General features: G+C 43.4%; 2 protein-coding genes across 3 annotated transcripts in view; one reads left to right on the top strand and one right to left on the bottom strand.

Annotated features, from left to right (window-relative positions):
• LOC137291835 (nucleolar protein 10-like) overlaps positions 1-8,244 on the top strand; it is a 29,056-nt gene extending 20,812 nt beyond the window's left edge. The window contains exons 15-19 of the mRNA XM_067823378.1: positions 553-636; positions 1,125-1,292; positions 1,422-1,642; positions 4,532-4,628; positions 6,224-8,244. Of these exons, the coding sequence (XP_067679479.1) occupies positions 553-636; positions 1,125-1,292; positions 1,422-1,642; positions 4,532-4,628; positions 6,224-6,361 (708 nt within the window). The 3' untranslated portion in view covers positions 6,362-8,244. The remainder of the gene's footprint in view (positions 1-552; positions 637-1,124; positions 1,293-1,421; positions 1,643-4,531; positions 4,629-6,223) is intronic.
• The window catches only part of LOC137291834 (maternal protein tudor-like), a 48,851-nt gene continuing 40,841 nt past the window's right edge, over positions 8,236-16,245 (bottom strand). For both annotated transcript variants that reach the window (XM_067823376.1, XM_067823377.1), the window contains exons 11-12: positions 12,112-12,216; positions 8,236-11,544 (exon numbers count right to left, since the gene is read on the bottom strand). In XM_067823376.1, coding sequence (XP_067679477.1) covers positions 10,880-11,544; positions 12,112-12,216 — 770 coding nt within the window. In that variant the 3' untranslated portion in view covers positions 8,236-10,879. The remainder of the gene's footprint in view (positions 11,545-12,111; positions 12,217-16,245) is intronic.

Here is a 16,245-nt window from a genome sequence, read left to right as displayed (position 1 = left end):
CATTTCAGGCAACTTGTATGTGACCAAAAAAAGAAAAGTAGTAAATAGGTTTCATTTTTCTTTAGCAGCGGGGGACATTACCATATTAGTTCCAACTTTAAGATGACAGTCAGTAAATACCTGAGTCTGTGCAGGTCAGACCTGTATTGCCAGCTCTCACTAAAATGACACTGTAAGAAGTTTTCACAGACTTGCTTTTTGAAATAACAAATATATTTCGAGGGTGTTTTGCAAGTATGTAACATTAAACATGATAAAACTTGCCTTTCTTAAATCACTGATATAACAATGAAAAGAAATAATATTGCGATACATATCATAGCAAGAATGAACCTTGATATATTGATGATACCTCATACAGTTTAATAAGACCAACAAGGCCAAATGTTTGCTAGGACCAAATGTTTGATATGACCAATATGTTTTGAGTGGACAACATATACCCAGTCCTCATCGTGAGTGACCAGTTATAGAAGAATTATGTTATGATGGTAAGATAATCAGTATGTTCTTGCTCCAGTCTTCAGCTATGAGAATGTTCTCGATTCACAGAAGCTGCCAAAGGTGAACCGTGACTTAGCCGAGAAGCTGATTGCTGAAGCCGAGGACACTGCACTGGATAGGAGGAAAAAGAAGGTTGGTGGCTCTGCAGGTGCTACTTAAAGTGCCCCTGGTCTCTAGTATGGTGGTCTTGTTATGCTTGCTGTTTTGTCCGACTTTGCAACTTGGAACGGGTCACTATGTATTCAACAGTATCTGTATATTTGTCTGTACATGCAAATGTCCTGATTCATGTTAAAATGTTATCTCATGGACTGTTGAATCCAGTGTCTTCAAATTTGTTGACAGCCTACATTAGGAGATTACGCAGACACCAGTCAATTTTGGTGACCTTGACCTTATTTTCATGGTCACCGTGACAGTTTGACAACTTTCTGGACTTATGTAAATGCGATATCGCATAATGCATTGCATCCATTGTCTTCAGTATTTTGACAGAATTATTAGATGATTATGCAGACAAGAGTAATTTCAGGCATCTTGTATGTGACCAAAAATTAGAAGTAGTACAAATGTCAGTGGCAAACACTTGTGTTTTATGATGTGCCGTTGCTGTATTTTAGCAATCGACAGAGAGCCTTCTGGAGGATAAGCGATTCTCGGCTTTGTTCAGCAACCCTGACTTCCATATCGACCAGTCCAGTGAAGAGTTCCGACTTCTCAACCCTGTTCTGTCCAAACGTGAACGCAGCAAGAAAACAGAGGTCCCAGAATCATTGACAGAGGCTGAGGTATGTGGGTTCCTGGTGTGTTAACAATTCATCTGTGTACATTTGTGTTTCAAAGACTGGTGACCATTGATGACAGGTTGCTTCTCACAACTGTGGAGTGAGATTTGAAAAGCTGCTTCTTTTGTGCAGGAGATGGAGGGCAGAGGCAGTGATGAGGACAGCAGCAGCTCAGACGATGAGCGCACATGGACACGGGAAATCAAGGAGCAACATCGCAAGCTACAGCGTGAGAAGCGATTACAAGAACGACAGGAGATGCAGGAAGCGCACATCAAACCTAAATTCTACGAGATGAAGGAAGCTGAGGAAGTGAAGTCTGTCCACAATAGGCAGAGGAGGAAGGAGATGAAGTAAGTCAATACAGGGTGTGGCAGGGTGGGGCTAGTGTCTTCATCTCCATGATTGCATCATTACAGGGTGATGCTGGTGGGGCTAGTGTCTTCATCTCCGTGATTGCATCATTACAGGGTGTGTCAGGGTGGGGCTAGTGTGTTCATCTCTGTGATTGCATCATTACAGGGTGATGCTGGTGGGGCTAGTGTGTTCATCTCCATGATTGCATCATTACAGGGTGATGCTGGTGGGGGCTAGTGTCTTCATCTCCATGATTGCATCATTACAGGGTGATGCTGGTGGGGCTAGTGTGTTCATCTCCATGATTGCATCATTACAGGGTGATGCTGGTGGGGCTAGTGTGTTCATCTCCGTGATTGCATCATTACAGGGTGTGTCAGGGTGGGGCTTCTGTGTTCATCTCAGTGATTGCATCATTACAGGGTGATGCTGGTGGGGCTAGTGTGTTCATCTCAGTGATTGCATCATTACAGGGTGATGCTGGCGGGGCTAGTGTGTTCATCTCCATGATTGCATCATTACAGGGTGATGCTGGCGGGGCTAGTGTGTTCATCTCCATGATTGCATCATTACAGGGTGATGCTGGCGGGGCTAGTGTGTTCATCTCCGTGATTGCATCATTACAGGGTGATGCTGGTGGGGCTAGTGTGTTCATCTCCATGATTGCATCATTACAGGGTGATGCTGGTGGGGGCTGTGTGTTCATCTCCGTGATTGCATCATTACAGGGTGATGCTGGTGGGGGCTAGTGTGTTCATCTCCATGATTGCATCATTACATGGTGATGCTGGCGGGGCTAGTGTGTTCATCTCCATGATTGCATCATTACAGGGTGATGCTGGTGGGGCTAGTGTGTTCATCTCCGTGATTGCATCATTACAGGGTGATGCTGGCGGGGCCAGTGTGTTCATCTCCGTGATTGCATCATTACAGGGTGATGCTGGCGGGGCTAGTGTGTTCATCTCCATGATTGCATCATTACAGGGTGATGCTGGCGGGGCTAGTGTGTTCATCTCCGTGATTGCATCATTACAGGGTGATGCTGGTGGGGCTAGTGTGTTCATCTCCGTGATTGCATCATTACAGGGTGATGCTGGTGGGGCTAGTGTGTTCATCTCCGTGATTGCATCATTACAGGGTGATGCTGGCGGGGCTAGTGTGTTCATCTCCGTGATTGCATCATTACAGGGTGATGCTGGCGGGGCTAGTGTGTTCATCTCCGTGATTGCATCATTACAGGGTGATGCTGGTGGGGCTAGTGTGTTCATCTCCGTGATTGCATCATTACAGGGTGATGCTGGTGGGGCTAGTGTGTTCATCTCCATGATTGCATCATTACAGGGTGATGCTGGTGGGGCTAGTGTGTTCATCTCCATGATTGCATCATTACAGGGTGATGCTGGTGGGGGCTGTGTGTTCATCTCAGTGATTGCATCATTACAGGGTGATGCTGGCGGGGCTAGTGTGTTCATCTTCATGATTGCATCATTACAGGGTGATGCTGGTGGGGGCTGTGCGTTCATCTCCGTGATTGCATCATTACAGGGTGATGCTGGCGGGGCTAGTGTGTTCATCTCCATGATTGCATCATTACAGGGTGATGCTGGCGGGGCTAGTGTGTTCATCTCCATGATTGCATCATTACAGGGTGATGCTGGTGGGGCTAGTGTGTTCATCTCCATGATTGCATCATTACAGGGTGATGCTGGTGGGGGCTGTGTGTTCATCTCCGTGATTGCATCATTACAGGGTGATGCTGGCGGGGCTAGTGTGTTCATCTCCATGATTGCATCATTACAGGGTGATGCTGGCGGGGCTAGTGTGTTCATCTCCGTGATTGCATCATTACAGGGTGATGCTGGTGGGGCTAGTGTGTTCATCTCCATGATTGCATCATTACAGGGTGATGCTGGTGGGGCCAGTGTGTTCATCTCCATGATTGCATCATTACAGGGTGATGCTGGTGGGGCTAGTGTCTTCATCTCCATGATTGCATCATTACAGGGTGATGCTGGTGGGGCTTTTCATTACAGGGTGATGCTGGTGGGGCCAGTGTGTTCATCTCCGTGATTGCATCATTACAGGGTGATGCTGGCGGGGCTAGTGTGTTCATCTCCATGATTGCATCATTACAGGGTGATGCTGGCGGGGCTAGTGTGTTCATCTCCGTGATTGCATCATTACAGGGTGATGCTGGTGGGGCTAGTGTGTTCATCTCCATGATTGCATCATTACAGGGTGATGCTGGTGGGGCCAGTGTGTTCATCTCCATGATTGCATCATTACAGGATGATGCTGGTGGGGCTAGTGTCTTCATCTCCATGATTGCATCATTACAGGGTGATGCTGGTGGGGCTTTTCATTACAGGGTGATGCTGGTGGGGCCAGTGTGTTCATCTCCGTGATTGCATCATTACAGGGTGATGCTGGTGGGGCTAGTGTGTTCATCTCCGTGATTGCATCATTACAGGGTGATGCTGGTGGGGCCAGTGTGTTCATCTCCGTGATTGCATCATTACAGGGTGATGCTGGCGGGGGCTGTGTGTTCATCTCCATGATTGCATCATTACAGGGTGATGCTGGTGGGGCTAGTGTGTTCATCTCCATGATTGCATCATTACAGGGTGATGCTGGTGGGGCCAGTGTGTTCATCTCCGTGATTGCATCATTACAGGGTGATGCTGGTGGGGCTATTGTCTTCATCTCTGTGATTGCATCATTACAGGGTGATGCTGGTGGGGCTAGTGTGTTCATCTCCGTGATTGCATCATTACAGGGTGATGCTGGTGGGGGCTGTGTGTTATGTTGAGCAAAGACAGCATGTGTATATTGATTGTTTAGTGTTACAACTTGTACTGGGAGTGTATGCTTCTACTTCACTTCAGGATGAGTCTGTCTGACCGTTTGGCCACCGAAGACACCATCAAAGTCTCAGATGGAGGCTCCATTGGAAACAAAGAGATGACTTTCACCTTCAAGAAGGTGAGTTCCAGTAGTTAAGACTAGTCTATCTACTTGTGTATAGTATCTAGATAGTGTACATGGGTAGATGGACTAGATAATGTACGTGAGGCTGCTATAGTCCATGGTGGAAGCTGTCCATGTGCAGACCTATCAGCAGTAGCGGCTTTCCTGTCTTGCATGTCGGTGGAGGTAGGTGGAGGTTGGTCACATGCAACCAAAACATCAAACATAATTAAAACACAGTTATCACTGATTCATGATACATACTCTTAAAAAAAAGTAGGGGAACCTGAACTTTGACGTCTGGTAGAAAGGAAACCCATTGAGGAACATTACAATGACATTCATCTTGTGTATGCAGCATCATTTCACGTTACCACCACACACAAACACAATGCATGGGAAGCTAGCTCACAATATGGGAGCCTCCTACACGTGCATGGGACGTCACTATGAATCTTGATGGTTTTCAGGCAGGTCGATAAATCACTGTAGACCATTTTTTCTGATAATTTTCTTGCATCTGTGCATGGTCTGGGTTTTCAGGGTCAAATTGTCATACTCAAGTCACCTAACAAGGGGGATAACTGAACGAACAGCTTTGCTTTGAATGAAATCCATGTGGTGATGCATTCTCAAAGCATCCATTATTATAGAATCAACATTGATTCAATCCCATATATCTCCAAATTTTGACAATCGTACATTGAAAGTACAGTTCCCCTACTTTTTTTGAAGGGTATATAAAAAGCATTGTTGATTAAATAAAACCTAATAAACGAAATTATAAGTGTATAATTGCAAAACAACAGTGCAATATTTTTAACTTGGGTTTACCTCCCTTGAAATGTCCCAGCTGCAATACCGAACCCAGTCAGAGCTGATGGGTGTGCACTCAAGTGTAACGAAACCATTTCATTGGCCACTGGTTCATTTGCCTATACGATGGCTTATAAACCAGATAGGTGTTAATTTCAAATGTGGTCAGGGATTGAAATTGTGCAATGCATATTGCCATTAGCAGACAGGCAAGCAGACATATAGGTGTCAATAAATACTGTTTCAAGCTCCACAAAGCTATTCACTGCACATGCATTATAAGCGCAGTGCAGCATAGGTGCTGAAAACACTTTTTCCCCCAGTGCTAGGGGAAATAAGTGAATTGTTTGAACTCAAATTTTGCAGGCTTTTTTTCATCGTGATTTTCTTCAACTTTATAGGTTGAAGCATTTTTTTACGCCGTGTTATGTTGCATGTGACCTTTTGTGGATTGTCCTTAGCTTTGAATTCCTAGTGGAGATGTGCCTGGAGTGTGGGTATCAGAATACCTCACAGACCTCATGAAATACTATATATCTAGCAGATAGACAATTGAAAGACAGACCAGGTTTTTGTCCAGATCACATTGACAACCTTAGCTTGATACCAATTCAACCAGACATGGACCACATGTAGACCAGCAGTTACTACAGAAGTCATTTGTAATCTTCCTTTCAAGTGTACGTCTGCTTCATGTGTTTCATGTCTGTTTCACCTAAATTCAGCATCATTCAGCTGTGCTATATTATCCCCTGGCTAGTAATCTCCATGGTATATTTTACTTTATTCACCAGAGTGCCCACCAGAAGAAAAAAGAGATGCTCCAACAAGAACACCAGGCAGAGAGGCGTCACATTGGTCGCTCAGCCAAGGAAATTTCCAAGAAGATAAGAACAAAACCCAAATTCTGGATGGGGAAGCGTGTTGGCTGATGTGAAAAGGACAATGTTGGAAACACAGACAGACTCAGTGGAAGAACTTAATCAATTCATTAGACTGAAGCAAGTTCCCATCTCACATGACACTTGGTGGAGTGTTGGTGACCTCCATCATTATCATCATGACGCTTCATGGACACTGCTTATTTGGAGTACCCTACATAGTGGGCAATGGTTGTTGTACATCCTCATGAAAACCTGCTACAGAGACCGGTGTACATTGTCCTCAGGGCTCCCATCAACATGGAATTGTTGACTGTTAATTGATTCTATAGGACTCACAAACACTATAGTAGACGTGTGATATGTTCAGTGTTCTAATGCAAATACTGTAGGTAAATCAGTAACAATGGAGACGGTTCTTTGCAAAAAACACTTGAGGAGCAAAGGAATTGTGGAAAACAAGTGACTGAAAGAACACTTGTTTTAAGAGTTCACCTTGAGCTTTGATTTGTAAATAGATGTATTGTAAATATTGTTTATATCTGTATCCCTTGTGTTCCTCTCATCTGAAGGTTCAAGGCAGACCAAACCCACATCTGCTGTCTTTCCTGTTGTGGTTAATGACATCTTTGTTATTGCATCTTTTATCAAACAGTTCCTTTCTAATGTCCCAGTAGGGCCTTTTTTCATCTCCTTTCATGTCCTGCAGGACCTTGTACCTTCTCCACATTCCAGCAGGACCTTGTAGTATCTCCCTCCATGTGTCAGCAGGATCTTGTTCCATCTCCCTCCATGTGTCAGCAGGATCTTGTTCAGTCTCCCTCCATGTCCCAGCAGGATCTTGTTCCATCTCCCTCCATGTGTCAGCAGGATCTTGTTCCATCTCCCTCCATGTCCTGTAGGACCTTGTACCACTCTCATATCTCAGCGAGACCCTGTACCATCCCCATCCATTTCCCATCATGTCCCAGCGAGACCCTGTACCATCCCCATCCATCATGTCCCAGCGAGACCCTGTATCATCCCCATCCATTTCCCATCATGTCCCAGCGAGACCCTGTACCATCCCCATCCATCTCCCATCATGTCCCAGCGAGACCCTGTATCATCCCCATCCATTTCCCTTCATGTCCCAGCTGGACCTTGTACCATCCATCTCCCTTCATGTCCCAGGGTATTTACAGACCACCGCCATATGGCTGGTATATTGCTGAGTGCAGCGTAAGACTAAACTCGCTTGATGTAAATCTTCCAGTATATCAAGATTTGTACAGGCGGATAGATCTCTGAGTAAGTATGGGTGGCAGAATACGCCAAACACTCTGTGGGAGTGAAGAATCATCAGCTGTCCCCTATCATGTATGAGGTTCCCCCCACATCTTCCTTGAACCTCTGCTAAACTGAACATGCTCAAAGTTATTATTTTGTGCACAAGAAATTAACTTTTGTCAAGCACTATACCTGCCTGAATTAGACTCCTGACAATTGATTGTGTAGCATTTTTGAACACGGTTGCCACTTCTATCCTCACAGGTGTGAACACTCATGGTCATCAGTTAGATGGCTGACAGTAGACAGAGGACGACCAACGTCACTTGCAATAGCCCTAAATGACATATCTGCATTCTGAACAAATATATAATTTGCAATGTATGACTAGCTGTCAGTTAAGAGTGCTTAACAATAACTTATTCAATTGGATTTCCATTTAACTGAAACTTAATATTAGCCTTAGGTCAGAAACACACACTGTATGGGATGCTTGCCTTTGCTCATAGAATTGTAATACTATTTCCGTGTGCACATTAAATAATAAGGGGAGAATCTTGATTCTAACATAGAAAGTTACTTTCTGCAACAAATTGTTGAGCCACCCATGATCAATCAGTCAGTCACATGACAGCAAGCAACCAAACGCAACAACAGTGTTTTATATAGTAATTTATTGACATGAACGGTCAATGGCAAATGTAAATGTAACCTTCAGCACTAACATAAAAGTAACATACAGCAGTCAATAGTTCCTTATAAACACAAAGAAATGCGTACTTAAGTTACTTCAGTAACCTGGATCACAACCACGGGTTAGTCCAAACAACAGGGTTCTTGGAGCAACATGGGTCTGTCCAAACCACAGGGTTCTTGGAGCAACACCATGGGTCTGTCCAAACCACAGGGTTCTTGGAGCAACACCATGGGTCTGTCCAAACCACAGGGTTCTTGGAGCAACACCATGGGTCTGTCCAAACCACAGGGTACCTGGAGCAAAACCATGGGTCTGTCCAAGCCACAGGGTTCTTGGAGCAACATGGGTCTGTCCAAACCACAGTGTTCTTGGAGCAACACCATGGGTCTTTCCAAACCACAGGGTTCTTGGAGCAACACCATGGGTCTGTCCAAACCACAGTGTTCTTGGAGCAACACCATGGGTCTTTCCAAACCACAGGGTTCTTGGAGCAACACCATGGGTCTGTCCAAACCACAGTGTTCTTGGAGCAACACCATGGGTCTTTCCAAACCACAGGGTTCTTGGAGCAACACCATGGGTCTTTCCAAACCACAGGGTTCTTGGAGCAACACCATGGGTCTGTCCAAACCACAGTGTTCTTGGAGCAACACCATGGGTCTGTCCAAGCCACGTGGGTGTAGATTTTATCTTAGCACTAAAACCATCATAAGTTAATGTTAATGTATGAAAGTTAAGAGTTTCTTAGTGCTAAGACAGTTTATAAAATTTAGGCCCAGGTTCCTACAGCAACACCATGGGTCTGTCCCAACAAAAGGACCCTCATATGTGAGTCTGTTTCAGCCCATTGAAGACAAATTAACTCATCCTATGACATCCCAGGATATGCAGCACAAATAAATGGACCCTACCAATACAGCAGTGATGTTGACATTATATGTAACAGATCATTCTTGTAATCAGTTTAGCAGAGGTTTGTTTATCAAATATACAGGAAGTCTCAGATGCATCTGGTGTCTCCATCCTGTCCACCCACCTGTTGCATATGATTGCCATGAGGACTTGTAACACACAACCATGTGAGCAAGATTGTATACTGCCTGAAAGATAACACCAAATGGTTTTGTTAGCTGCTGGTTTGGTTGGTTTTAGAGCTGCTTTGAAAAGTGCTCCAAGGTTATGACAGCATGTCATCACATTGTAGGAAGAAAATCTAAACTGTCATTGCCTCAGACACACATCACTTGGGTGAAACCCATGTTCATGGCTAAAGTACTGATCCAATCATGACTACAGTACTGACAAAATGGACTACCTGGGATCTGAACCTACAGGTTTCTGGTGTGTAGGCAGGGGACCCATCTACTCCAACTACCCATTCGCAGGCACCCTTTTGGAAAAGTAACAAAGGGTTGTCCAAATTAATTCTGGCCTTTCAGAGGGATGACTGAATCATGTTGATGATAAGGATCACCACATCAACACAATATCTCCACAACCTCAGATATTCTCCAAAAAATTGTAATGGCAAACATGACATACATTCTGGAAAGAATCCTCAGAAATTATTACTAAGAGATAACATCTGTAACTATGAAGGTAATGAAACAAATGTTGAAAAAGTAAAGTAAAATCCTAAAGTGCCCCGATAATGCCCACAATCAATATTGTTTGAAGCGTGACAATATGTCATGTATATCCTTGCTGAGAGAATATATGATATATACACATTGTACATACAGTCAAGTGTATACTGGTGTATAATCACATAGTTCTTCAGATCTTTATGATTTCTCTGAATTACAACTGCTGAAAACAGTTATTCTATTCTCAGCAAGTTATATGAAGGCCACTTAAGTTCAGAACAACTAGCTAAGGAAATTGAACTTCAGAAAAGATACAATGCTAAATCCATACTTGAAAACACATGACCTTCAGTGTGCAAAAGTCTGGATGACATCGCCCTTCAGCAATGGATTCCAACATAACCTACAGCAACTTAAGTCTGACAGTGTCCACAGCTCTGTTGAGAAAGGTCACGTGGCGGGGAGACTAAACATATCAAGTAAAGCTGGGGTTTGCTTGAGAAGTCGATGTAGATACTTATTTACTTTGAGAAATATTGGAAATATTTTAGAAGCACAAATGATTGTCTACACAAAACCCATACAGGGAATCAGTCTCAGTATCTATCAAAGAAATATAAAATATCTTTTCAAATCATTATTCGGCCCAAGATCCTTCTGTTGCCATACCTGGACAGAAAACCAAACATTCTATATGCACCCTTCTCACTTTGCAAGATACTATGACATTGCTCAGTTCAAGAAAGAAATTCCAGTACTTCTCACGTAGGGACACCAGACATGAACTTCACACATTGCACCAATGTAAGGAATCAAACACAGGTCTTTGGTGTGATGTGCATGTTGAAATCTGGCAACAGCAATGCTTTGATCTGGACATGCAGGACAAGAATCACCATGATATTTTATTTGTAAATCACTGTTTAAAAAGTCTCACTGACTACTAGACCAGACAAAAAAAACATTTTTGCTTTTCATCCTCAGATAAACGATCTCTCAGGACAACACATAACTGTACTAATGATCTTCCTCAGCTGCCAGGAGTTTCCTTGCTGCAGTATCTCTGTCCTTGTCACACTCGGCCGTTGAGTCTCCTTCAGCTGCAGTTCTTTGAACAACGTCCTCAGCCCTGCCGTCCTCTGCATCACTGAACTCCTCCTCACCTGGACAGTCTTCTGCTACCTCTACACCACCATTTCGAGCCTGGGCAGAATCACATTCAGTTCTCTCTTCCAAACAATTTGCCTTTAACATGTCACCATTTCTGAGAGCTGAGTCTGACTCTGGTGTCTCTTCCCCGACTGTGTCCTCTTCAGACTGTGTCCCCTGCCCCTCCGAGGCCTGTCCTGCATCTTCCTCAGGCTTCTGTTGCTGTTGTAGTTGTTCAGACTCTGCTTTGTCTACCTCCTCTTTGTCACCTTCACTGTTGTCTTCAAACTGTGTCTTCACAGCATCAGCCTCACTCTTATCACAAGTCTCACTTTCTTCATGGCAAGCCTCACTTTGAGTCACCAAGTCTTCCACTATGGCCTGACAAATGTCATGTCCAGCAGCCTCTGCAATGTCCCTACTCCGATCTAAAAGTTGTCCCATTATTTCCCCACACAACAAAGCACTGTCATCAGAATGTCCTGGTTTCGGGGTTACAGTATCCCGGTCTGAATCCAGGATGCTTCCTCCAACTGCAAGACAATGACACACTTACACTATTCAGGATTTTGTAAGCCCTATATACTGATGTTTTTCGTCTGCCACAGTGTGGGAATTAGAATAATTAGTATAAGGCCCATTTAGACGTTTAACATATAGATATACATACTCAACTGACACATATTCAATGTACCAAATGGATGTGTGGTGAATCAGCTATGAAATTTACATCAAACCAACCAGTACCTCATTCACACAGAATACCAACTCCGAGCCAACCAGTCCCTCATTCACACACAGAATACCGACTCCGAGCCAACCAGTCCCTCATTCACACACAGAATACCGACTCCGTGCCAACCAATCCCTCATCCACACAGAACACCGACTCTGTGCCAACCAGTCCCTCATTCACACACAGAATACCGACTCCGAGCCAACCAGTCCCTCATTCACACACAGAATACCGACTCCGTGCCAACCAATCCCTCATCCACACAGAACACCGACTCTGTGCCAACCAGTCCCTCATTCACACACAGAATACCGACTCTGTGCCAACAGTCCCTCATGTGTGGATTATGTGTGGTGTTGCTTACCTAGCTCGAGAGTGGTGTCCTGTTCATATGTGGTGTTTGCTGTCTGATCAAGCATGGAGTGCCCAGTGGTGTTGAAGGTCAATCCAAGGTCACGAGAGTCATCAGCTTTCAAAATGAAACATGTGACATTGCTTCTTAATTAGTAACCAGATTAATTCGTCACCATTTAAGTCAGTTAGTGACATTGGTCTCTGGCACAGTCCAATGGATGGATGCATTTAGTTAACACAGACTGGATTAATTTATCATACATTGTATACACTGGCCCTATGAAAGTCAGCTTTGATACAAAGCTGCCTAACCTGTTCAGCCCGCTAGTGGAAGTCGCAGTAGTTGTGACTAGGATCCTGACTCTCAATCAATTATCTAATTGTGCGAGAGCAAAAATAAGACTCCTCATGTGTTCAAGTTACTACATAGTTTGAAACAGTATCCGTCAGTCTGAGTCAGCTAGATATTAAAGTTCATTGTACACATAAAAATTCAAACCATTTTTCCACAAACGTTGAAAGGAAACTATATTGACTCACTTTGATAAAATCTGACTCAGTGTTTCAAGTTGTAACAAGTCGCCTTGACTCACAGTCATGAAGAGCCAAATGAAACACTGTATTCATTAAAGTTGGCGACAGAGATTACACATTCCACCTGGAATACTACTGGGAGATACAACTTTTGCCATCACTGCACCAAAATTGTTTGAATTTCTTCCTGCTGAGAATGTTTTTCTTCTTTGATGGGCATTTTTAAAAGTTGAGGTTATGAAAAATGATGATAATATTATGGATATTAAGATGGCTAAATTAACCTTTCCCTGGTGTACACTTTTACGTATCTCAACCTGGAAATTTTAACCATAAATTGTATACTTATACACTTATCCTATCTCACATTATGCAGCTGTCTTCTTACTGTTCAACCACGTGTGGAAATGTGCTATGAGCTAAGCTGAATCAAATCTTACTTGCCCATGACCACCAAACCTCTGCCCCAACCTTGACATCAGTACCTGTCAATCATCGCTGTGACCACTGATCATGTGACAATCTGTGCTTGTCATTCTCCTCTTGGAGCTACCCTGTAATCTGTGATGTGGGGCAGGTTGGGTGGGCATCCATTGTGTGAGATAGGATAAGTATATAAACATACAATTAGTAGTTAAAATTTTTAATGTTTTAAACTTATCCTCTCTCACGTTATGCAGTATCCCACAGTTGGCAGGAGGGCCGCAGTTTACCCTGAAACCTTTGCAGACACGAGTACTCAAACACAAGGCGGCAAGGAGAAGCACCAACTCAACACTTGTGATGGGTTGCTTCTACAAAACCCCATGGCTTAACAGCAGAAAAACTCTAAGGAGTGGGTGCTCCGGATTTAATGTGGTTTTTAGCCACAACTTTTGATAAACAAATGGACCCAGTTTGCCATGCAAACAACGCTACCCCATGATTTATCAGGAGACGCCAGTGATTTTGTCCAGTCCTGGCTTTGAATCTACCCCCACCAGACACACGCTGGATGACAGTCAATGAGGGAATAGTCCAGAAGCTCCAGGTATGGATAACACTGCTATCTTAATAAGCAGAGAGCAGACCAACGCGCAGGAGGATTACTTTATCTGTGAAAATGGGTTGTTGACTCTGGCTGCGCCAGGCCCAGGGCTGAAACTGATAGAGACCTTCCATGTCAGCAACAGAGAGATCCCGAAGATAATGCGATGCAAATACCATATCTGACTTCCAAAAGCATCCCTCCATGATGGACTGAAAGGAACATTTCCTGTCCAGCGCCATGGTAGAGAGGCAAGCGTTCTTGTCTCATGAGGCTTTTGCCATCGATGATGGAGGGAGGTCTGCAAACCCATGTGCATGCAGGATCATAGACTTCAACAAAAAGGCCAGGGTAATACAGGAGACCTGGTAATTTCTTCTTGGTGAGAAAATCCCACCTCAAATCAAGAAACACCTTGGCATGTGCAGACCTTCCAAATCGTACCTGAGAAGCATCAAGAGCATGTAATTCGGAGATAGGAGCAGCAGTGGCCAAAGCTAACAAAAAGAAGGTCTTAAAGGTGATATGCTCAAAGTCTTTCTCTTCCAAACGTTTATAATCTACTGATGTAAGGTGAGCAAGGACGACGGAAAGACCAAAAGCCGAAGGTTGGAATTTCTGGGACTGGTCAGCCAACTTTTTTGACTTCAAGCAAACTCCAAAAAAGTTGTAGCAAAAACAAACAATGGCATAATGTGCTTAGAGTTTGTTTGTTTTTGCTACAATCTGTTTGGAATTTGCTAGGAGTTTGCTTCTTTATGCTACAAGCAAATTGTGGCTGGATGTAGGAAAAACTGGACTTTCCCATAATAGGTGAGTGAGTGAGTGAGTTTAGTTTTACGTCGCACTTTGCAATATTCCAGCTATATGGCGAAGGTCTGTAAATAATCGAGTCTGGACCAGACAATCCAGTGATCAACAACATGAGCATCGATCTGCGCAATGGGGAACCGATGACATGTGTCAACCAAGTCAGCTAGTCTGACCAGCCGATCCCATTAGTCGCCTCTTACGACAAGCATAGTCACCTTTTATGGCAAGCATGGGTTGCGGAAGGCCTATTCTACCCCGGGACCTTCACGGGTCCCCAAAATAGGAATTCCATGTAGACATATAGAAAGTATGGAAAACAAGAGTCATCAGAAGATGACATATCCCCCAGGCCCCCACATGTTTGAAAGGACAAATAATCTGAGAGTTACTCATTGTTTTTTTAGACTACGTTTGAATTGTTTCCATGGAATTCATTGAAATTATAAATGCCATATATGTGTAACCAGCAAAGTCACAATTTCAAGATCTGTCTCATATACCTGCCAAGATCTGTTGAAAGATATGAAATGGTTTTCGAGTTGTGCTCTGGGAACGAAGCCCACCCCTTCATTTTGAGACTAAGTCCGAAACGTTTCAATGGAAACCAAGAAAATACTAAATCACAAAAACCTTTAAGAACCAAAAGGCACCACTTTGGGGTCTGCCACACATATCTAGAAAGTTTTACTAACAGATATTAAGAAGTTTTTAAGTTCTGCTCTGGAAATGAAACACACCTCTCACTTTTCAGACTAGGTCCAAAACATTTCCATGGAAACCGAAAAAATAATAAATCACAAGATGCTGTACACAGCAAAGGCACCACTGGAATGGAAGCCCATCCCTTCATTTTGAGACGAAGTCAGAAACGTTTCCATGGAAACTGAGAAAATAATAAAATAACAAAAACTTGTAGAGAGCAAAAGTCACAACTTTGGGGTCTGCCACACACATCAGCAAAGTTTTATGGACAGATATTAAGACGTTTTTGAGTTCTGCTCTGGAAACGAAACACACCTCTCACTTTTCAGACTAGGTCCGAAACGTTTCCATGGAAACAGAGAAAATAATACATCACAAGATCCTGTACATAGCAGGAGGCACCCTTTCAGGTTCTGACTGATATATCTACCAAGTTTTGCAGAAAAATATTGAAGGGTTTTTGAGTTCTGCTCCGGAAACGAAACACACCTCCCACTTTTCAGACTATGTCTGAAACATTTCCATGGAAACCGAGAAAATAATAAATCACAAAAACCTGTAAATACCAAAAGGCACCACTACAGGTTCAGACTGATATATCTACCAAGTTTTGCAGAAAATATTGATTGGGTTTTGAGTTCTGCTCCGGAAACGAAGTCCATCCCTCCATTTTGAGACTATGTCTGAAATGTTTCCATGGAAACCCAGAAAATAATAAATCACAAAAACATGTAAATACCAAAAGGCACCACTTCAGCTTCTGATTGATATATAAACCCAGTTTTGCAGAAGAAACTTAAATGGTTTTTGAGTTCTGCTCCGGAAACGAAGCCCACCCCACCATAAGACTAACACCAAAATGTCCCATGGAAAAACAAAAACAAGAGTCATCAGAAGATGACATATCCCCCCGGCACCCACATATTTGAAAGGACAAATCATCTGACAGTTACTTATTGTGTTTTTAGACCAAGTGAGACTTGTTTCCATGGAATTCATGAAAAATATAAATGCCATATATCAGTAATTAGAAAAAGTCACCATTTCAAGATCTATCTCGTATATCTG

This window comes from Haliotis asinina, chromosome 7 (assembly GCF_037392515.1).
Source record: "Haliotis asinina isolate JCU_RB_2024 chromosome 7, JCU_Hal_asi_v2, whole genome shotgun sequence".
NCBI classification, from domain to species: Eukaryota; Metazoa; Mollusca; class Gastropoda; order Lepetellida; family Haliotidae; genus Haliotis; species Haliotis asinina.
Note: the sequence above shows the minus strand (reverse complement) of the source record. Positions and strands in the feature narration are given on the sequence as shown.